The sequence below is a fragment of the Varanus komodoensis genome, unplaced genomic scaffold (genome assembly GCF_004798865.1).
Source record: "Varanus komodoensis strain SLA01 unplaced genomic scaffold, ASM479886v1 scaffold36, whole genome shotgun sequence".
Taxonomy (NCBI): Eukaryota; Metazoa; Chordata; class Lepidosauria; order Squamata; family Varanidae; genus Varanus; species Varanus komodoensis.
Genome location: NW_025335873.1, coordinates 9,476,019 through 9,497,834, shown reverse-complemented (window position 1 = coordinate 9,497,834; position 21,816 = coordinate 9,476,019). Strand labels below are relative to the sequence as shown.

The following is a 21,816-nucleotide window of genomic DNA, read 5'->3' as shown; positions in this document are numbered from 1 at the left end:
GGGAGGAGGAGGAGGAGGAGAGACGACCATTATCTCGTCACTTATCGATGCTTTCTGCAACCAGCTTCGTTGCCAGTTCAGCTTTGCCGTGCTATGTTTCATCCAGGGACGGGTTCTTGGGCCGCGTCTCGGGCGGGGAGATGCGGGCGGGCCTGTTCGCCAAGGGGGCACACGGCTCCGTTGGCGCCCGGGTCGCAGCAGGGCCTGACGGAGAACTGGTGGCCCGGCGAGCCCACGGGCCTCTGTGCCGGACGCGGCGGGGCAGGGTCCCCGTCCGAGGTGGCCAAGGCGCGCAGGGCGGGAGCGTCCCGGAAGAGGCCCCGTCCAGCCTGGCTGAGCTAGAGGAAGGCCTCGCTCGGGCAAAGCTGAGTGTGGGAGCGGCTTGCCAGGGAGGGGAAAGCACTCTGCACGCGCACGGGGTCCCCTTGCAAAGCCCTCCCGCGGCTGTTGTACCCCATGCGACGGATCGGCAGCACAGTCATTGATGACGGAGGCCCAGCCCGGAGAGCGAGGTGCGTGTTCGCACGGCAGCTTTCGAGCCGGCACCTTGTGGGGCAGAGCGGTTTGAGGAGGTCGGAGCAGCCGTGGAGGGATGCTGCTCCCTGTTTTGTGGGTCCCGCGTCCCCACACCTGCAGGGAGGCCTCGGGCTGCCCCAGAATTGCCAGCGGCAGCCAAGGACCCCTGGGGCTACAGGCCAGAACCTCCGAGCGCGCCTGCCGTTTCGTGCCGGGCCAGGAGCGATCCGTGGCTGCGCAGTGGCTTCTCTTCTCTTCTCTTCTCTTCTCTTCTCTTCTCTTCTCTTCTCTTCTCTTCACCACCCAAAGAGGCCAGCTATCTGGGAACGCTTTTTATAAGTGCTATTAGTCCAGCTAATTATGACTTCAATCAGGTTTACGAGGCACCGGGAGCCCTCCCCTCCTCTCCGCGGTAATTACCTTGTTTGAAGAGGGGGCGATGCGCTGAGTGGCAGCCCTGGAGGCCTGGCCCCCCGCCCCCTCCCCCGCCCGGGGCCGCCTCGCACGCACTCGGGGGCAGTCTCTGAGCGCCCCCGGCGGGCCGCCTCGCCTCCTCCCAGCCACTGGTATTCAAGGAGCAGCGAAGCCTCTCCGCTCAAATGGGCAATTTGCGCAGCTGCCGTCCTCCGGGACTCGCGCAGCCTTCCCGCCTCCACCCCCCCCCCGTCTCATGCGCCGCTTCCCAGCCACAGGCCGGGGCCGCACCGGAGAGCTCCCGGGGGCCAGGGGGCCTGCCGCCTGCCCGGGATGCCGGGCTGCCCCCAGCAAGCAGCCCCGGGCCGGGCCAGGGGGCCTCGCAGGTCTGGTCCGGGGAGAACCATAGCGCGGCACGGAGCCAGAGCCCCGCTCACAGTCCACGCCCGCCACCGACGGCCACGCCGAAGGGATGCCCGCCGGCGCAGCCTCCACGCTCAGGGGCTCCCGACCCGTGGCCGCTGAGGTGCTCCACGGCTCGGCCACGCCGGGCTGCTCCCGCGCACCCAGCGCCGGCACCGTGTCCGTGCGCATTTCAATTCCGATCAGCCGCGCAGCCTGACAAAAGGTGCCGGTTCTCAATTAGCGGCGCCCGACCTTGGCGCTGCCTTGCGCTCTGCTCCTGTCATTTCCCCAACGTATTAATTATCTCGGGGACGTGGAGTTTTACAGCTTCTCCTCGAACCTGAGGTTTGGCCGGGCTTGTCAGACTTGACGAGAGAGAGGAGAAGCCTGGCCAGCGGGCGGGAGGGCCTTCCTCCGACGCGACGTCATGCTCGGAGGTGCTCGCCCGGGTTGATGGCGATCCGAGGGCTCGCGCAAGAGATCGGTGTCTTGGACGGGGGGTGATGGGGAGCGGCTGTTTACCAGCCCATAGATGCCGTGACGGGGAGAAGCTTCATCGGTTGAACTTCTGCCTGCTGTGCCATTTTGGGGTGGGGGGACTGGCCGTGCTTGCTGTGGCTGCTGAAAGTGTGGTCCAAAGCATCAGGGGGAGGCCACGGGGCAATAATGCCTGGGAAGCGCCGGAGCAGAAACGGTGATGCCACGCTTCCGGAGCGAACCGTCGAGGGTGGGAGAGCTGTGGTCATCGTGGGGGGTGAGGGGGGCACGTATTTGGGGGGTGCGTCGCAGGAGGGCAGTCAGAGTCCCTCTCTGCTCTTGTGGCCGTGTAAGGGGGGAGCTGAAGGCTGGAGGTCATAGGGGTCGGTGCGGTCTAGTGGTTAGAACATAGAATGGGTGCCCCCCCCCCACCAAAAGCCAAACCGTGGCCAGAGATGGGACATGCGCTCCATCGCCCCTTCAGGGGGGCTGCAGCCGTTGGACGGGCCCTCGTGCCTCAGCCGTGGCCAGCGGCCCGGCCCTGCAGCCCCGCCGGGGCTCCCCTCGCGGCGCCCGCCCTACCCTGTGGTCTCCCCCCCAGGATTTCCTGACAGACCTCATGATGTCCGAGGTGGACCGCTGTGGCGAAAACGAGCACCTCATCTTCCGGGAGAACACGCTGGCCACAAAAGCCATCGAGGAGTACCTGAAGCTGGTGGGGCAGAAGTACCTGCAGGACGCCCTGGGTAGGTGCGGGGGCAGCGCCTTGGTGGGCCGGTCGGACTGGCCCACGGCCGTCACCTCCCCCTGCGGCTGCGGCTGCTGGCGGTCCTGAGGGGCCCACGCACGGGCCCAGAGGGGAGCAGGCACCCTGGTTAGGTAACGCGGCACCTGGTATTCAAAGGTAGAGTGCCTCTTGACATGGAGGCTCCCGACTTAGCCGAGAGGACTGGCGCTCACAGAGGTCGGTACGGTCTAGTGGTTAGAGCATGGCATGGGGACTGGGCAGATCCGAGTTGCAGCCCCCATTTGGCCGTGAAGCTGGGGGCCGTCAGAGACTCCCAGCCTGCTCTTCCTCACAGGGTTGTCGTGAGACCCCGGGGAAAGGAGGGGGCCTGCGTATGCCCCCGCTGGGCTCCTGGATCAGCTGAGTCCCCGCAGGGGAGGCCTTGAGTGGGGCGCAGAGATGCCCCCCGGCAACCGGCACTTGGAGCTGGGCCTCGGCTGGCCTCCATGCGGCGCTTAGGAAATGCCCCCCCCCCCCAGCATTCCCCAGCTGGTTATCCTGCCTGGGCGTTCTGGGAACAGGAGGCGCTTTGTCCCCCTTTAATGCGCCCAGCCGTGCCCAGGGAGTCGCTGCCTTCTGCCCACCCCAGACTGGCTTCAGTCTGGCGCCCGGGGCTGCACTGCCCCATGCCGGCAGGCTTCCACTTGGCCGGGCCGCCCTGGTCTGTCCTGGCCACAGCGGACCGCCGAAGGCCCATGATCCACAGCAGAGAGAAATGGGGTTTAGTGCACGGGAAGGAGAAGCCGGAGACCGGCCGATGCCTTCCCCGCATGGAGAAATGCAGCATATCTGGGAGAGAGCCGGGCTGCACGAGGGCCGGCCAAGCCGCAGGCGGGGGCGCCGCCTGCCTTATTTTCGCCCCTCTGTGATGGTCGCCCCCTCCCCATGCAGCTGTCTTCTGAGATTTCAGAAGGCCACGTCCGCACACTTCCCAACATAGCTCTGCCGTCCTGAGGGCTAGCGACTCAGTGCGCCGGTGCGGGGCTCGGGAGCCAGACACGGCCGGTGCGTCCCTGGGGAAGCGATGCGCCGGGTGCAGCACTCACGGCGCGCTCCGGCCCCGCCGGGTTCTTGCAGGCGAGTTCATCAAGGCGCTGTATGAGTCCGACGAGAACTGCGAGGTGGATCCCAGCAAGTGCTCGTCCGCGGATCTCCCGGAGCATCAGAGCAACCTGAAGATGTGCTGCGAGCTGGCCTTCTGCAAGATCATCAACTCCTACTGGTGAGTCGCCACGGGGGCCGCGCAGGAGCCGGGTGCCCCGAGGGAGAGCACGGCCTGCGCCCCCGGGAAACCCGGCACGGGGGTCCCTCCGGGGGCAGCGGGGGCGCCAGCGCCCTGCCGAGCGCCTGTTGCGGCGGCTGCTATGCTCATTGCCACCGGGGGAGAGCAGGGCGGCTCAGAGGAGAGGGGGCGGTGTTGGGGGGGCTGCTCTGCACATGCTCAGGGCTCCTGGCCGCCGTCTCATTCCTCCGGCCTTAAGCCAGTCCCGGGAGGCACCAAGGATGAGCGGGGTTCTGTGTTACACACTGGATCGCCCCTTCCCCTGGCCAGCGATGTTCCCGATGGGTTGGACTGTCACTCCCATTATCCGCACCCAAGAGGTCTGTATTGGCTGTGAATAATGGGGCCTGCAGCCCAGTGTATCCAGAGGACTGGATAGGGAAAGCTGCATGGTTTCCCTTCTTGGAAGAAAGGATTTGCGCTGCCGCAGAGGCAGTCTAAAGATAGTCCGGGAAATTTCCCCAAGGGAAAAACAGCGGCTTGCCAAGCGCTGCAGGGACCGCCTGCTCCCCCACAGTGCCACCTCGATGCGGAGAGGGCTGGGATGGCCCGGCCCGGCCTCCATCAGCAAGCGCAGCGGGTTGGGTGATGGAGCCCAGAGTGGCAGGGGATCATGTACTGATGTATTAATGATGTCGTTTGAGGCTTGTCTGTGCTGTCCTCTGCAAGTGTCTTGGGACGGTTTTACGATAAAAACAACGCAAAATAAATTTGGGCACAGCCGCCAAACTCCCAATACGTAAAACCCACCTTAAAACGTATCAAACATTAAAAGAACGGGGAAATGAAAAGGGTTTTGCCTCGTGCCAAAGCAATCAAGCGTTGGCGCCAGGCGGACCTCTCCGGGGAGCGTCTTCCAGAGTCGGGGTGCCCCCGCAGAGAAGGCCCTGCTCCGGGGAGCGGCCACCCTCCCGGTCCCCCTCGAGGAGGCCGCCGGAGAAGGCCCTCCCTCCGCCTCTGCTCCTCGGGGCAGGAAGGCTCCCCGGAAGGGAGGCGCCGCTTCGGGTGTCCGGACGGAGGGTGGGGGGCCCCGGGCAGGGGCGCCACCCACCACGTTGCCCACCTTGTCTCCGCAGCGTGTTCCCGAGGGAGCTGAAGGAGGTCTTCGCCTCGTGGCGCCACGAGTGCAGCAACCGCGGGCGCCCCGACATCAGCGAGCGGCTCATCAGCGCCTCGCTCTTCCTGCGCTTCCTGTGCCCGGCCATCATGTCCCCGTCCCTCTTCCACCTGCTGCAGGAGTACCCCGACGACCGCACGGCCCGCACCCTGACCCTCATCGCCAAGGTCACGCAGAACCTGGCCAACTTCGCCAAGTAAAGCTCTCGCGCGCGGCCGCGTTGCCAGGGAGGGCTGCAGCTGCGGCTGCCCCACCACATCCCACCCGTGGGGAGCCGGGCGCATCCCCCGTCGGACCCACAGGGCTCTCGCTCTGCCGGCACAGGGATGCGGGGCTCTGCGGGCCCTAGGGGCCTGATCCTGGTGCCCTCTGCGGCTCTTTAGCTTCCAGGCAAATCTGCATCGCAATGAGGGCTAGGAACTTACTTCCTGCATTGAGGGCTGAAATGCCACAGTGGTGCACGGGACCTCTGCCAGCTGGCGATGCCGTCAGCTGGGGGGTCGAGGGGTGCCTTTAACGGCCTTTTGGGATGCGGGCCGGGAGCACCCCCACGGCCGTTCAAGGGGTGCGTTTGAGCAGAATTCCATGGGCAAGAACGTTTTGCATGGTGACTGTCTGGTTATGCTGGGAAGAATTCAGACTGTGCTGGGACTGGGAGCACATCCCCCAGCTTAGCTTGGGGTCTTCTCCTTTTCCCCTACCCAAACCCACCCAGACTATCTCCCCCTCCCGCCCCCCATGCCCCAAACACACACCCAAGCTCACAGATTTGGACCTTTCGAGCCTCTGGCAGCCAGAATCCGTTCCAAAAACAGCTGCTCTGTCCATGTTTCAGACCCAGCCCAGAAATATGGGCAACACAGTGGCTGGGGGGGGGGGGGCATCTCGCGGGCCGTTGCTGCCAAGCGCTGAGCTGCTTATTCTCAAATTTAATAAATAAAGAGCGGCGGCTCTCGGAGCTGCAGCTGAGCGCGTCCTCAGACGCGGCTTCCCGGAGATGTGCCGCCGTGGCATGTGCCTTGACCGGCCAGCCCCACCCGCTCCTCTGCGGGCCCCCCGGAGCAGCTGGCCGGGCCCACGTGAGCCCGGTGCGGACAGGAGGCGTGTGGATGGGGAGCCCGGTGTGGGTCTTCCACCGGAACCTGGGTCACGTCAGTCCTGACACGCTCCCCCCCACTCCCCAGCCCAGCCGTCCTGGCCTTTCTGCCCCCCCTTCCCGCAGCATCTGCCCCACAGCCATGCGAGGATTCTCCGCCCCGTTCTTCTCCTCGGCTCCAGCTCCCCGCGTGGCCCGGTCTTGTGCTGCCTCCGCGCTTCTCCACACCTTCCTGCCAGCGGTGCAGAGATGCTCCCGCCCCGGGGGCCGAGCAGACCTCTCCCCACTGCCACCCCGGCCACGGCCCGGGTGTGGAGCCGGCACCGCAGGGCAGCCGGACCGGCTGGGCACACAAGCCCCCTGCTCCGACCCCCGCAGCCTCCCTAGGCAGGGCTGAGAAGGGGCCCCGCCTGAGGCCCCGGAAAAGGCCTGCTGCGGCCGGCCAGGGCTGCCTATGCTGGGCCGGGGGGACCGGCCATGACGGCTGCAGCAGCCGGCAGGCGCAAGGGTCCGGCGCCCAGCACCCCGCTCTGCGAGCGAGACCACCGTCAGACGCGCCCAGGTGCCAGCTCGAGCGGCGCCGGCAGGGGGGCCGGGGACGTGTGCAGGGGCTGCGGTCTCCAGCCCGCGTGGGGAGTGCTGCCCATGTCCCCCCTTCCCACAGGGGCCTTAGGGTGCCTCCGCAGGCCGGCAGCCGAGGGGGCCCGCAACGGCCCCCTCTCACGGGGGCCCCTGAGGCCGGCCTTCCCGGCCACGGGGGCTGTGAAGGCAGCCGCCCCACGGCCCAGCCGCTCGCGCGCCCGGTGCCGTCCTGCGGGGTTTCTCCAGGACTCGCCCGCTTGTCGCTCCAGGTTCGGCAGCAAAGAGGAGTACATGTCGTTCATGAACCAGTTCCTGGAGCACGAATGGACGAACATGCAGCGCTTCCTCCTGGAGATCTCCAACCCGGAGACGCTGTCCAACACGGCCGGCTTCGAAGGCTACATCGACCTGGGCCGGGAGCTGTCGACCCTGCAGTCCCTGCTGTGGGAGGCCATCGCGCAGCTGGACCAGGTGACGCTCGGGCGCGGGGGGCCTGCCTCGCGTCCCAGGTGCCCCGTAGATTTCAGGAGCAAATGGTTTCGTGCGCCACAAGCCAGAAGCCCCACTAGGACCTGGAAGCAGAAGGAGTGAAGTATTCAACTTCCTGGCTGGGCATTCACAGCTGAGGTGCCACAGCCATGCAGGCCCTGCCATGTGTGGACGATGGGTTCCACTGCAACGAGGGCGATTTTGAAAAAGCCCCCCTTGAGTGGCTTCTCCTGCACAGCTCAACATTTCTGCCCATTCTACACACATTCCAACTGTCGAAATCATGCCAGGACACCTCGTTTCACTAACCCTAACCCTAACCTGGGGCACACCCCTAACCCTGAAATAGGGATCAAGTTCCATTGAAAACAATGCGATTTTTTTAAAGCCTTCCTTGAGAGGGTTTTTCGGCACAGCTCAGCATTTCTGCCCATTCTAAGCGCATTCCAACCATCAGATCCATACCAGGACACCTTGTTTCTCTAACCCTAACCCTAACCTGGGCACACCCCTAATCCTAAAATAGGGATCAAGTTCCATTGAAATCAATGCGATTTTTTAAAAGCCTCCTTTGAGAGGGTTTTTCGGCACAGCTCAACCTTTCTGCCCATTCTAAGCGCATTCCAACCATCAGATCCATGCCAGGACACCTCGTTTTTCTAACCCGAACCCTAAGCTGGGGCACACCCCTAACCCTAAAATAGGGATCAAGTTCCACTGAAGATAATGCGATTTTTTAAAAGCCTACTTTGAGAGGCTTTTTCGGCACAGCTCAACATTTCTGCCCATTCTAAGCGTATTCCAACCATCAGATCCATGCCAGGACACCTCATTTCTCTAACCCTAACCCTAACCTGGGGCACACCCCTAACCCTAAAATAGGGATCAAGTTCCATTGAAAACAATGCGATTTTTTCAAAGCCTTCCTTGAGAGGGTTTTTTGGCGCTGCTCAACATTTCTGCCCATTCTAAGCGCATTCCAACCATCAAACCCATGCCAGGACACCTCGTTTTTCTAACCCTAACCCTAACCTGGGGCACACCCCTAACCCTGAAATAGGGATCAAGTTCCATTGAAAACAATGCGATTTTTTTAAAGCCTTCCTTGAGACGGTTTTTCGGCGCAGCTCAACATTTCTGCCCATTCTAAACGCATTGCAACCATCAGATCCATGCCAGGACACCTCGTTTTTCTAACCCTAACCCTAACCTGGGGCACACCCCTAACCCTAAATTAGGGATAAAGTCCCATTGAAAACAATGCGATTTTTTTGAAGTCTTCCTTGAGAGGGTTTTTCGGCACAGCTCAATATTTCTGCCCATTCTAAACACTTTCCAACCATCAAATCCATGCCAGGACACCTCATTTTCCTAACCCTAACCCTACCCTGGTGCACACCCCTAACCCTAACAGAGGTGTAAAGTTCCATTGAAAATAGGGCAATTTTGAGAAAGCCCTCCTTGAGTAGCTTTTTCTGCACAGCTCATCCTTTCTGCCCCGTCTAAACACAATCCAACCATCAAAATCATGCCAGGACCCCTCGTTTTCCTAACCCTATCTTCTGACGAGTTGCAACTCGTGACATCATTGCGTGGCGCCGCCACTCCTTTCGAGCATGCGCTTGGCCCCATGCGCGCCTTTATCCGGTGCTCGGCTGCTGGGGCGACTTACCGTGCCCTCGGCTCATCACCACTGAACTCGATTATGCAACAAGAGGGCTTGGTGAGCAGCGGGGGGCAGTGCTCCCTCTCGGGGGCAGATCGGGACGGGTCGGAGGGCCACTTGGGGCTTCAACAGGCTCCGCTTTGAAAGCAGCGGCGCCACACGCCCTCGCTGGGGGAGATATTTGACTCAAGTGCCGGGAGCGTCCCAGGTGCCTCTCCTGCCTGAGCCCCACACGCTGCGAAATGCGCAGACGGTGACAGGGCGCGCCTGCTCTCCTTGCAGAGCACCGCCACGAAACTGGGGCCGCTGCCGCGCATCCTGCGGGACGTCAACACCGCCCTCAGCAACCCGGCCTGCATGCAGGTGACCGTCCCCACGGATCACGCCGCCTCGACCCCGACGGCCGGCAACAGCATCTCCATGGGACTGCAGAAGATGGTGATCGATAGCGACCTATCTGGGTAAGCGAGGGCGACCGGGGCTGGCGTGGGGAGGGGCTCCCGCAGGGGCGCTGGTGGAGGGGGTCTCGGAGGGCAGGGGGCCACCCCTCCCAGGGGGCTCTGCTTCCAGGCAACTCGCTGGGTGCAGATTTGGGGTCAGGATGCGAAACCAAGATGACCCACGTCCATGGAAAGGTTCCCCAGGCGGGAGAGGGAGAGATTCTAAACAGAAGCCCCGTGTTCTATAGCCATTTAATTAAGAGGGAGAGAGGAGGCATGGACCAGAACCGGGACAGGCACTTAATCGGGGATTTTGTCTTCCCCGGCAGGGGGTTGGCACGCCAACACAGTGTGCAGAGGCAGATTTCTGCCCCACCTGGCGACCCGGCCTTACAGGGCCTCGCCGGCTTTGATCTGGGGCCGAAGAGCACCAGCGGCCGTGCAAGCGCCCCCTTCCGTTTTTCCTTCGTGGGAAATCGGTCGCTGGCCCGCTCGGCGGCTCGCAGCGGGCAGCAGGGGCTCTCCTCGCAGCGGCGAGATCTGAGCAGGACTGCTGGGCGAGGTCCCCGTGTGGCAGCCCGAGGGGCCCGGCAGCCCTCGCCCTTCGGACGTGCCGCGCCATGGCTCCCACCGGCCCCCCAGTGCCCTGCGCCTGGAGAGCCGCTCGGGAGACGAGCCCAGTCGGAGTGGGAAAGGGGCACGCTGCCCGGGGAGAGGGCTCCGACACGGGCCCCGGAGTTGCGTCACGCATGCATCCCGCTGGCCCCGAGGGGGCTGCCCGTGGCCGCCGTCAGTCCTGAGGCCCGAGGGAGGCGCGCCGGCCCAAGCGGCCGGCGGGCGTTCCGGCTGGCCAGGCAGGGCAGGGGGCAGACTGGCGGGATGGGCTGCGGAGAGGCCGGGAGGGGCGCACGTCGAGGCTGGGGGTAGTGAGGTGCACTCTGCACGTGGCTCAAGGGGGCGGATTGGCTGAGATACCCTCCGGGAGGGGGGCCGGGGGCGCTGCATGCTCGCTCGCTCGCTCTCCTGGGACTGGGGCGGCCGCCTCCGCGCGGTGCTCACGGTTCTCTCCTTTTCTCTTCTCCTTCCTCTTCCTCTTCCCCTTATGCATTTTATTTCCCCCACAGTCCGATAGATTTCACACGGTTACCGTCTCCAACCCCTGAAAACAAGGACTTGTTTTTTGTCACAAGGTCCGCCGGGGCCGCCCAGCCCTCGCCCGCCCGGAGCTCCAGCTACTCGGAGGCCAATGAGCCCGACACCCAGATGTCCAACGGCGGCAAGAGCCTCTCCATGGTGGACTTGCAGGACAGCCGGGCCCTGGACGCGGGCGCCCCGGGCGCGGGGCCGGCCGAAGCCCTGCACGAGGGCCCGCCGGCCGCCGGGCCGCTGGCGGGCGCCTGGGGCCCGCGGACCCAGCAGAACCACCTGGCTGCCACGGTGCGCCGGGCCGCCCAGACGCCGACCACCCCCGGTGCCGAGAGCGCCCCCGGGCGGCCCCAGCTGCTGGCCCCGCTCTCCTTCCAGAACCCCGTCTACCAGATGGCGGCCGGCCTGCCCCTCTCGCCGCGCGGGCTGGCCGACTCGGGCTCCGAGTGCCACAGCTCGCTCAGCTCCCACAGCAACAGCGAGGAGCCGGCGGCCGCCGCCCGGCACGGCCTGGGCATGGGCAACCCCGCCACGGCCCCCGAGGACTTCGGCCGGCGGGCGGGCGAGCTGGCCCGCCGGCAGCTCTCCCTGAGCGACAAGGCCGGCCAGCCCACGATGCCGCGGCAGAACAGCGGCGGCCCCCAGCGCCGGATAGACCAGCCCCCGCCGCCCCCGCCGCCCCCGCCCGTCTCCCGGGGCCGGACTCCCCCCTCGCTGCTCAGCACCATGCAGTACCCGCGGCCCTCCAGCGGGGGCGTGCTCTCCTCCTCGCCCGACTGGCCCGGCAGCGGCGCCCGGCTGCGCCAGCAGCCCTCCTCCAAGGGCGACAGTCCCGAGATGAAGCAGCGCACCCTGCACAAGCAGGTGAGTGGCCGGCCGGCCGTGTGCCGCGGGCCGGCGGGGGCGAGGCCCGGCGGCCCGGGAGCCCCGTTCCCTCCCCTTCGCCCGCAGCTGCCGCTTGGCCCGTGTCGTGTGCTCGCTGCCCGCCCGCCCGCCCATCCCACACTCCGCCAGATCCGGCGCCGCCTCAGGGACCCGCACCCCATCCTGCCGCCCGTGCCGGGGCCTTGAGCCAGCCGCCTCCGGCCTGGCGCCCTCCGGGATCCTGGGTCGGGGCCCAGGAGAGGCGTTCCAGCCCAGGAGCTCGGCGGGCACCCGCTCGGGGGAGCCTGCCTCGGCCGGCTTGCTTCGTTCCGGGACGGATGGAGAGAGGGCCCTTTTCTCACGCACAGGGAAACCGCCGGAGCCGGGCATGCCTGGGGGGCCACGCTGCTGAGCCGCCTGCCGTGTGCCAGCTCCGGTTCCAGCACGCAGGACGCTCCTGGGCCGTTTCTCTGGTCCGTCCCTCGCCTTTCCCCCGCGTCAGCCGCCGGGTTCGTGCCGCCGGGGTGGGAAGGAGTCATGGCAGCGTCTTTTCCTGCCTTGTGTGCCGGCCACAACCCACGCCGTGTCCGTCACCGCCCGGGACGCCCAAACAGCATCCGTGGGGTGGATTCTGACACACCTGGGGGCTTGACCACCCACCCCAGTGAGGGGGTTGCCATCCAGCCCACATCCAGCTAGAGAATAAACTGCTATGCCCCCCCCCCCCATCATGGGAGCCCTCCCCGCAGGGCTGAGCCAAAAGACAAAAGGAACGGCGCTGAAGGGGGATGCGACTCGGGGGCTTGGCGTGGGCGGATGCCTCTATTTTCGGAGGTCTTGCAGCCCCAGCAAAAGTGACGCCTAATGGGGGTCCCCCGATTTGAGGGCATTCGGGCAGCTGACCAGAAGCCGCCTGGGAAAGCCCCAGGACTGCGCACCTCAGGGCACTAATGCAGTTTTGGGGGGCAACAGAACCACAGCAGCAGACGGTTGCTGCTCCCCGTGCCGTGCACCCCCCCAGCACCTCCTCCGAAAGCATTGCCCCCCCCAACTGAGAAATGGCGCATGCCCTGCCTGCAGGTGGGGTCTCGGGTTCGACGGGGCGCTGCACAGGGCCCGCTGGGGCCGCAGCTGGCGCAGGGCTGGGCCCAGGCTGCCTCTCAGGCTGCTGGGAGAGCGTGGACAGGGCGGGGTGCCTTCCTCACGCTCCCCCCGTTTTCTGGCGGTCTGAAATCCAGCCTCTGCATTCCCGGGCCCCTGCACGGACTTCCGGCAGCCCTGGAGAGGGTCACGAGGCCTTCCTTCCGGTTCCACTTCTGGGGAAAGCGGGGAGCCCCCCGGGCGTGGGGCAGGAGGCCAGGGGCAAGCTCAGAACGGAGGCCCTCCCCAGCAGCCGGCCACGGGGCACTAGGGGTGCGTGATCTCTCACTCTCGCTCTTGCTTCACGCCCGCTTTGGCTCCCGCTTTTTCTCCCTTCCCCTGTTCCCCCCGACCCGCTCTGGTGACATGTTTCGTTCTAGGCCCCTTCTCCTGCGAACCCCAATGCCCTCGACCGCACGGCCGCTTGGCTTTTGAATATGAACGTGCAGTTCCTAGAAGAGGAGACCAGTGACCCAGAGCACAAGCACAGGGATAAGATCCGGAGCAAAGACGAGTTCGGCCAAGGGGAGAAGGTAACGCCGGGTGGGCTGCGAAGGTGGGGTCGCCCAAGAGAGGGGCTGCCGCTCCGGCCGGGATGGCGGCGACGCTGCCGAGGACCAGCGCTGGCAACGTGCGCCCCCCGCCCCTTCCCAAGCCCAGGCAGAGCACGGCAGAATGGCTCCAGAGGGGCCTCCGCTCGGCCGGCCCAGGCCAGCCTCGCCCGCCGTGTGTCCCCAGAGGGGCCGGATTTTGACGCCGGCCGCCCCGGCCCTCCGGCACCCCCGGCCCAGCCCCTCTGCCGATGCCCGAGGGGCGTGGAAGAGCTGCGCTCCCGGAGGACCGGGCCGCGAGCTGCATTTCCGAGAGCGGAGGGCGCCCCGTGGCCCCAGCCGTGGCCCGGCCCTTCCCCTCCGTGGACACGGCCTCCTCCTCCGCCGGCCCTCGTGGGCACGACCCGCCCCCCTCGTGGGCTTGCTGTGTGTAGATGCGGCCAGTCGCCGAGCGGGACGGGAAGGCGCCGCTCGCCCACGGCTGTGCCACCATGGCCACGGCCCCCCACCCTGCCCCTGCCTCCCCTGCCGGCCCCCCCCCCGCCTGTGCTCGCCGCTCGGCCTCGCCGCCTGCCCGGCTCCCGCGCAGAGGGGAGAGTCGCGTGCGCACACGGGCCCTTCCCTGCCGGGCTGCCCTGCTGCCCGCCCTCCCGAAGCCGCTGTGCCGGAGGGCCCCCGCCTGCCCGCGAGAGCCGTGCGGACGGGCGCCCCGAGCTCGCTTGTGCTGTCTTTGTGTGTTCGCAGTGCCTTGTCTGTGCGCACGCCTGCAAGGGCCGCGGGAGCCGGAGGAGAAGAGAAAGGCACGGACGGCGCTACTGGGGGCGGGGGGGGCGGGCGCCTGCGGGGGGGGTCCCCGGGCAGCCCCGCCCCTTCCCGTGCCCACGCCCCCTTCCCCGCCCAGCCCGCTCTCGGCAGCCTGCTCCCCTCCCGGGGCTTCACCCGCCGCCGGACTGGGGCCTCCGGAGCAGCTCCGGCTCCAAATTCAGCCCCTGGGTTCAGAGAGACTCCACAGGCCGGAAGCCCAGTGGCGCCAAGGGCACAAGGACTGGGCACGGGGCCCCCCGATCCACGGGGTGCAATCGGCCCCCCGAGCCTTTGCAGCCCCTCGCCTGCTCTCTCGGCGGCTCTCCTTCCCCCTCGGTGCCCAAGTTTTCCGGGCCTGCAGTGGGAGGAAGCCCTTGGGATACGGCGGGATCTGCTCGCGTGGCTTCTGCGTCCGCCCCGAGCAAAGGGGCGCTTCGGCAGAGAGGGAGTGAGCGACAGGTGCCCTCCCCGGGGTGAACGGCCACAAAATGGCTGCCGTCTGGGGGGACGGGCCGCACCCCCGGCTGCGTGTTCCCCACCCCTTTGAAGGATGGGCCGGCCCCGCCCTTCCCAAAAATGGGAACGTGCAGGGCTGCAGTCCCGTGGGCACAAAGCGTCCCCGGACCGGGACTTTGCCGCCGGTTCAGTCTGCGCGGTGTCCCGTCTTCGCGGTAGCCTCCGGCTCGACGCAGCACCCCTGCGGTGCGCCTTCCTGCACCCCCACACGAGCTGGATGTGGGCGCATCGCGGGAGGGCCCAGGCAGAGCGCGCACGGACGCCTTCCTCCCCGTGCCCCTCGGCGGCCGGCCCAGCTCCCCCCCCGCCGGGGCGCTCGTGGCTCCAGCACCGGCCCAAGGGGAAGGCCGGCGGGACAGGGGCTTCCGGCAGCTGATCCGGGTGGGCGGGCCGCCGCGCCAGGCACGGGGCGGTGCGGAGCGAGGGGCAGCGGGCGGGCAGCCCACCCTGATGCCGCCTCTGCTTCTGCCCCCCCACCAGCAGTACCAGCAGGACGTGGTGGTCCTGCAGGACAAGCTGCGCATCTCCAACAAGAAGCTGGAGGAGTACGAGGCCCGCTTCAAGTGCCAGGAGGAGTCCACCCAGAAGCTGGTGCTGGAGTACCAGGCCCGGCTGGAGGAGAGCGAGGAGCGTCTGCGGCGTCAGCAGGAGGACAAGGAGCTCCAGATGAAGGGCATCATCAGCAGGTGGGCGAGCGCGGCCCTCGCACCGGGTCCCTGCTGCGCCGGCACCCCGGCCAGCCCTGCCCACGCTCCTGGTCCCCTGGCCCAGGCGAAGGCGGCCGGAAGGCCCGGCGGGGTGCGCTCGGGATGCGGCCCACAGTGCTGGCCGTTCCCCAAACGAGGGGAAGGGAAGGGCGGGATCCACGCAGAGCTAGAAAATGGGCAGCCGGGCAGAAAACCGGATGGTCGGTCGGTCGGCCCGTTGGGGGCACACAGTATGACGGGCCGAACGGTGCGGCGTTTTCAAGTGAGGGAACTAAGATCGGGGGGACGGAGCTCCCACACACGTGGAGCTTTAACTGCCATCTTCCCCAGTCGCCTAGAGAGCGAGCGGTTCAAGAAAAAGACATGGAAGAGGTTTCTGATTTGAACACTGATGTAGAGTTGGCAAAAACAGGGGGGCGGAAGGCCTCGGAATGGTCCGGGGTGCCTAGAAACAGGCCCCCGCGACCCATCCCACACCAGGGCCTTCGACCGTGCGGTGGAGCCGGGGTTGGGGAAGGCGGGGAAAATTGCCCCATGGCTTCTAGTCCTCAAGGTCTCAGCGACTGGCAGGTCAGTGGAATGCTTTGAACTTGCAGGCTTCAGTTGTGCAAAGCCCATTTGGTGCTAGGAAACTCAGAGGAGACCCGGTGGCTTGTTGCCTGGTTTGTCTGTCGCACCGTGGCTGTCGCGGCGTCTGAAGCCAAGCCCAGGCTTCCGCTTCCGCCGTGTCCCCTGGAGGGAATGGCAAGCGCAGGGGCCACTCCATCGAGCCGGCCAGCTTGCCCCAGTATGTGGGCCATCTCCTGGGATACATACGGGGCAACCGTGGGAAGATGGCGCAGTGGGAAAGGGAACCTCCGTAAAGTAGAAATAACTTGCTTGCCGGGCCCATCGAGACAAAAGACTTGAGCCTTGGTGACCGTGCAGGTTGTCCTTGCGTGGGTTGGACACAGACCTCCTCCCACCATCCCAGAATGCAGCAGTTTTGTCCGGTGAAGCTGGGAGATTTTGGACAGATGATAGAAGCAGCTGCATGCTCAGGTTTTGCATTCCTGTCACAAGGTCTTTGAAAGCTTTGGGAAGGAGCTTTCCTCCACCATCCTTGCTATCAAGTCTTTAGCTCCGTGAAGTATTTCTCTCTTGCTGCTCAGCCCAAAGGTCTCACGGAGCGTCTTAGAAGCAGGAAAAGGGGTCGCTCCTGCTCCCGCCTTCCAGCCGAAAAGGACCAGGCACAAGGGTGGAAATGATGGGGAAGGAGGCGAGGAAAGCGGGGTGACCCCTGGCGTCAGAGGACGCTCCTGGCTCGCCCCGGGGAGCTGCAGCCGTCGTGCGGGGCGGGAGGCATCCGGCCGGACGTGTCCAGGTAGAGCACGGGCCCGAATCCACAGCTCGCCTGGCCCGTCAGCCTTCCAGAGGCCCCTCTGCTCCAGCGGCCCTCGCGCCCCCCGTGACGCCTGCCGCCCCTCCTTCGGGCGATTCCTGGCGCAGACCAGCGCTGTTCACAGCCTTCAAATTGAGCACCGAGGGAAAGCAGCAGAATGAGATTCAACAGGGACAAGAGCCAAGTCCTCCCCGCAGGAAAAGGAACCCAAAGGCATCGATACCGGATGGGGAGCACGTGGCTCAGCAGACCTGAGCAAGGAAAAGGCCTCGGAGTCGTTGGGGCCCACAGGCTAAGCAGGAGCCAGCCATGCGGCGCTGCCGCCAGGAGGGCGTGTGCTATTTTGGGATGTGTTAACAGAAGTGTTACTTCCAAATCACAAGGAGGAGGAGTTGCTCTGAGCTCCTCACTACTCAGCCCTCACCTGGGCTCCCGTGGCCAGTTCTGGGCACCAAGATTTAAGAAAGAGGCAGGTGAGTTGGGAAGGGCCAGAGGAGGGCAGCAAAATTGATCCAGGCTTCAGTGATCCAGAGGAGAGACTGAGGGAACTGGGCATGTTCAGCCTTGAGAAGAGAAGACTGAGGGGGACATGGCATCCCTCTAGAATAGGCTGCCACAAAGAGGAAGGCCAAGATCTCTCCTCGCTGATCCCAGAGTGCCGGTCATGGAATAGTCCATTCAAGCTGCGACAGCCCAGATCCAGGCTGGACATCAGGAGACGCTCCCTCACCGTTGGAGCAACACGACCGTGGGACCGGCTGCCTGGAGAGGCATTCAAGAAGGAACTGGGCAGTCATCTGAGTGGGATGGTGGAACATGGTGTCCTGCAACAGCAGGGGGTGGACTAGAGGGCCTTCATGGTCCCTTCCAACTCTCGTATTCTATGGTTCCTCCAATGAGTTGCTTCCAGCCTGCCTGGACTGCCTTCTCGGGGCCTGCGGGCCAACATAGGACACTCGGAAACTTAACCTTAACACTCGTGCTTGTTCCCCAAACAGGCTGATGTCCGTGGAGGAAGAGCTAAAGAAAGACCATGCGGAAATGCAGGCGGCCGTGGACTCCAAGCAGAAGATCATCGACGCACAGGTGGGTGGCCAGTTTGGGGCCACTCCGCCGGGCTGACCCTGGTCCCCCGGGCCAGGCTGCAGAGGAAGGGCAGCCCGGAGGGTGCAGCCGCCCGGCAGCCGGAGAGCGGCCAGCCGGCTGGGGAGGGCAGACGCACGCCGAGCAGCTCCGGGGACTCGCCTCGCCTCGCTTCTCCTCCGCTCGGCACTCCTCCGCGGCTCTGCGTCATTAGCGGGCAATCGGGGGAGCCGCTGGCCCAGGCAAAGACGCCGCTTGGCTGATTTGTTAATTAGTCTCTGGGCACTATTCAATATTGGAGAAATCAGGCAAGCCACCGGGAGATCTTAATCAGCCGCTGCAAAGCAGCGCCGGCCGCGGGGAGAAGGGCTGGAGCCGCCAGTGTGGCTGGAGCAGGGGTGTCCCGCCCTCCCAGGGCTGCCCCCACGGCGGCCCTCACAGGGGGAACAGGGGGGACTCTGCCACTGCCCCCGAAGTCCAGGGGGCCGAGTGCAGCCTCCAGGGCCGTGGGAGCAGCCTGCTGGTGGGCCCCCCAGGCAACCAGATGCTGGGCTAGGTAGCCCGTGGGACTCCTCCCGCAGCGGTGCGCTGTCATTTTGTCCGGGTTGCTTTGGACGGATGGGCGCAAGAACATCTTTTGGCTGTGGGGGGCATGCCAGTAGTGGGGGGGCAGGGCCGATATTCCCGAAACATGGCCATGTCGTGGCTGTGCCAGGACGGAGCCTTCGGAAGCCGCACGCGCCCCCTTGGAACTGGGAAGCCAGTGCGCGCCAGCTGGGGGGGGCGACCGAGTGGTGGAGGGGGGTGGGGAGGGGGCGTGGCCAGGCAAGGGGCGTGGCTAGCCCCGGAGAGCCCAGTGGGGCCCCAGAGGGCCGGGGCCGCGGTTCGGAGCCCCAGCGTGGTGCAGCCGGCAAGGGGCCGCCTTCCCCGCCCGCTCACACGCCCTCCCGTCCTCCCTGCAGGAAAAGCGCATCGCCTCCCTGGACGCGGCCAACGCCCGGCTCATGAGCGCCCTGACGCAGCTGAAAGAGAGGTACAGCGCACAGACCCGCAACGGCATCTCCCCCACGCACCCCACCAAATTGCAGATCACAGAGAACGGCGAATTCCGAAACAGCAGCAATTGCTAATCGGCCGCGAGGGGTTGCCGCCCGAGAGAGCGAGAGAGCGCACGCGCGCATGCACGCACGCACGCATTGCCGGGCCCTGGCGCTCCGCCTGGCCCCCCCCCCCCGAGCGGGCGTGGGGGAGAGGACCCACTGCCCCCTCCGGCAGAGGCAGCACGCGTGACCCGGAGCGCCGATGCCCAGTGCGCACGAGGGACGGGAGACCGAGGAGCCAGCCGACCGTGCGGAGCGGGGCCGGACGCTCCAGCCGCCGCCGAGAGAGACGGAGGCGCCCTTTCCTGCTCCGGCCACCCGAGGACGCACGGCGCCAGCCAGGAGGGCCCGGCTGAGGCCGGAACGGGCCCACGGACTTCCGCAGGACCTCCTCCCTCGCGCCCGGCAGCCGGGCCCCGCTGCCGCCCTGCCTCGCCACGCCGCGTTGGCGCTGTCGCTCAGCTCCGCCACCGCCTCGCGCATTGGCCCCTGCCGTGGCGCTCGCTCTGCCCGCTCTCGGCGGGGCTCCCGAGGGGCAGAGACTGCGACCGGCCGGGGCGCCCCCTCCTCTCGCCTCCAGGCGTGTCCCGCGCCCCGCGCTAGACACGTCCCTCTGTGCACACGGACTGGGAGACACGTTCATGCAGGAGGTCAGCCCCACGGCCGAGCCCCTCGCCAGCCGGGGCTCCGAACGGAAGCGCGCGCCCTGCAGTGGGGCGGAAAGGGACGCTCGAAGGCTTCGGCCACAGGCCACAGGGTGGCTGGCGGAACGTCTGCTCTGTGAGCAGAAGGCCCGGATCCGGTCTGCGCCTCCTCTGGGCAAGAGGAGCAGGAGGGAGCCAGCCGGCCCCCCGGGGGCTGCCAGAACTGCTGAGGCTGGCGGAGGCAGTGCTGCGCACCAGGCGGAGCAGCGGCTGGCCCCGGAGGGAGCCAATCCCGAGCTCTTCCGGCCACTGGGACGGCCTTCCCGCGCTGCAGGGAGGGGAGCGGCAGGCGCCCCCCGCCCCCAGGCACACCTCCTTGCGCGCCAGACCCCCCCACTGGGGGCTCCCATCGTTCCCGTGGGAGGTGGCATTCCGTCTCTGCATCCAGGGACAGAGCCACCGCTCCGCAGGCACCATGCCCGAAGGACGTTTGGGGCTGGGCAGAATGAGGGGCGGCAGCAGGCCCGTGCCACGAACCGTGAGGAGGCCACGGCGGCCACGTCTCCCGAGAGGCGGTGCTGGATGCCAGGAGGCCGGCGGGGGCTCTCCTGCCGCCGGCCCCGTAGCCGGAGGCCTTGCACGCTCGATGGCGGAGAGGCGCTGGGGCCAGGGCGGCAGCGCTTGGCCGGACCAGCCGCGGAGGGGGCACGTGGTCCCGCGCGAGCGGCCAAGGTCTGTGCTGCCGGCCAGGCGTGCGGCAGGCCGAGGCGGCTCCCCAGCGAGGCCGAGGGGCAGAGCGGAAGAGCCTGGCGGACACCAAGCCGGCAGAGCCGCAGGTGCGGCTGGAAACCCTCAGATCCAGAAGAGCGAGACCGCCGAAGCTCAGGCGTGCCAGAGGGGCTGCTCTGCAGGGCAGGGGCTGCGATCCGTGAGGGATCCGTTTCCCGCCCTGCCGGATGTGGGGAAAGCTCAGAGCCAGGAGTGCGCAGCGCGTAGAGGTCTGCCCGAGCGGAGTCGCGGGGACGGTGGGCCTCGCTGGACGCAGCTGGCCGTCAGACGCACGTGGATCCCCGTCCGATCTCGGGGCGGGAAGGGAGCCACGGGTGGTCCCACCTTCGCGATGAAGCTGAGCACAAGGCGCTGCCCTGCGCCTGGCTCTCCATGCCCCTCGCCGAGCGCCCTTCCTCCGGCTGGCTCGGCCCTGAGGTGGGGGCACTGGAAGCGGCCCGCCTCGCCCGCCCCGCAAGTGTGCAGCGCGCGCGCACATGGGCACGCACGGTCCTGGCGCAGGGTGGCTTTCTGGTGGCCCGCTAGCAGAGCTGGTGGTGTGGGAGTGGCTGCCGCCTGCGGCCTTGCAAGGAGAGGCGGACGAGCGAGGAAATGATCGGCTCTCCCACGGAAGCATGAAGATCGGTAACTCCTATCTCTTTTCTTTCACAGTATGCGATAGGAATAAAAACAGTGCAAACCCCAAAGCAGTCCACTTTCTGGAATACTCTGCTCTTTTAATTGGGAGTGGGCAGTTAACCGCCTCGAAGGCCGCGGAAGGGACTAACCGACAAGGACGGCAGCTTCTGCAAGCTCTCCCCGATCAGAGTGGCCGGGCGGCGGTCACCCGGGAATAGCCATTCCTGCCCGGGCCCCCCGCGGCCCCCCGCAAAGGGGCGCGCGGCAGGCAGGGGGGCCGCGCTACTAACCTCCGGCTTGTGGGTTGATGCTGCGTCTGTGTAAAACAAAAGAAATCGCCCCCGATTATCCCCCCGCGGCCCCGACCGTCGGCCGGCGCAGGAGCCGGGGCGAGTCAGGTGTAGGGGCCAGCCGTTCGCCCCCGAGAGACGCGGTGCGGCCGAGGAGAGACGCACGGGAAGAACAGACGTCCTCGGCTCCCAGCCCACCGCCGCTTTCCCCAGAGCTGCCCGGCACTAGCCCAGCCCGGCAGCTGTACGTAGGCCAGTGCAATCTCTCCCGAGCGGTGGACCGTTCCGAGAACGAACTTTCTCTCTCAAACCTAGCGCTCCGCCTTGCGTGCCACCATCCCAGACGGGACCGCGGCTCCCGGACAAGCGTGTTCCTCCACCATCCCCAATCTCTCCACGGGGCGAAGGAACGGCAGGCGCGTTAAATGCATCGTCAGCCTGAACTGCTCAGAGTTCCCCTTCCGGAAACGTTTCCTGCCCTGCAGACACGGGTCCCCGAGGCAGACCCTCACGCCCCCCGTAGGATGGCGTGTCTGGAAGAGGGGGTCAGACTAGCCCGGCCGAGTTTGCACCCCAGAATGACAGCCAGGGACACGAGCGCTGCATTAGGTGCCCCAAGAGATCCGGTGTAGACGGTTAGTGCGTGGGCCGTAGGCGGCAGCTGAGTCAGACAATTTGGCCGCGGGCCGCCTGGCCTCTGTTCCCCGGCGGGTAATCCGGGGTGTTGTACCTCTGCTTGCAGCCTGCTCCCGTTGCCCTGGGGGTCTGCGGTGGGTGGGCTTCCGTGGACCCCCTCTTGGCGAGGAAGTCGTGCTGCACAAGTGCCCTGGTGCCCAATCCTTCCGTCGCACAAATTCAGCCCCTGGCGGCCTCCCCAGGGAGCAAAGGTGCCCCATGCTGCTCTGGGATCCT

General features: G+C 66.4%; 1 protein-coding gene across 2 annotated transcripts in view; it reads left to right on the top strand.

The window, feature by feature from the left end:
• LOC123028376 (DAB2 interacting protein) overlaps window positions 1-18,621 on the top strand; it is a 41,438-nt gene extending 22,817 nt beyond the window's left edge. The window contains exons 5-14 of one of the 2 annotated variants that reach the window (XM_044440137.1): window positions 2,414-2,558; window positions 3,677-3,821; window positions 4,958-5,194; window positions 6,946-7,147; window positions 9,114-9,292; window positions 10,396-11,281; window positions 12,802-12,954; window positions 14,776-14,978; window positions 17,379-17,466; window positions 18,426-18,621. In XM_044440137.1, the coding sequence (XP_044296072.1) occupies window positions 2,414-2,558; window positions 3,677-3,821; window positions 4,958-5,194; window positions 6,946-7,147; window positions 9,114-9,292; window positions 10,396-11,281; window positions 12,802-12,954; window positions 14,776-14,978; window positions 17,379-17,466; window positions 18,426-18,593 (2,406 nt within the window). In that variant the 3' untranslated portion in view covers window positions 18,594-18,621. Of the gene's footprint in view, window positions 1-2,413; window positions 2,559-3,676; window positions 3,822-4,957; window positions 5,195-6,945; window positions 7,148-9,113; window positions 9,293-10,395; window positions 11,282-12,801; window positions 12,955-14,772; window positions 14,979-17,378; window positions 17,467-18,425 lie in introns of both variants that reach the window. The other variant, XM_044440136.1, reaches the window with a different exon arrangement.
• Window positions 18,622-21,816: the final 3,195 nt, after the last annotated feature.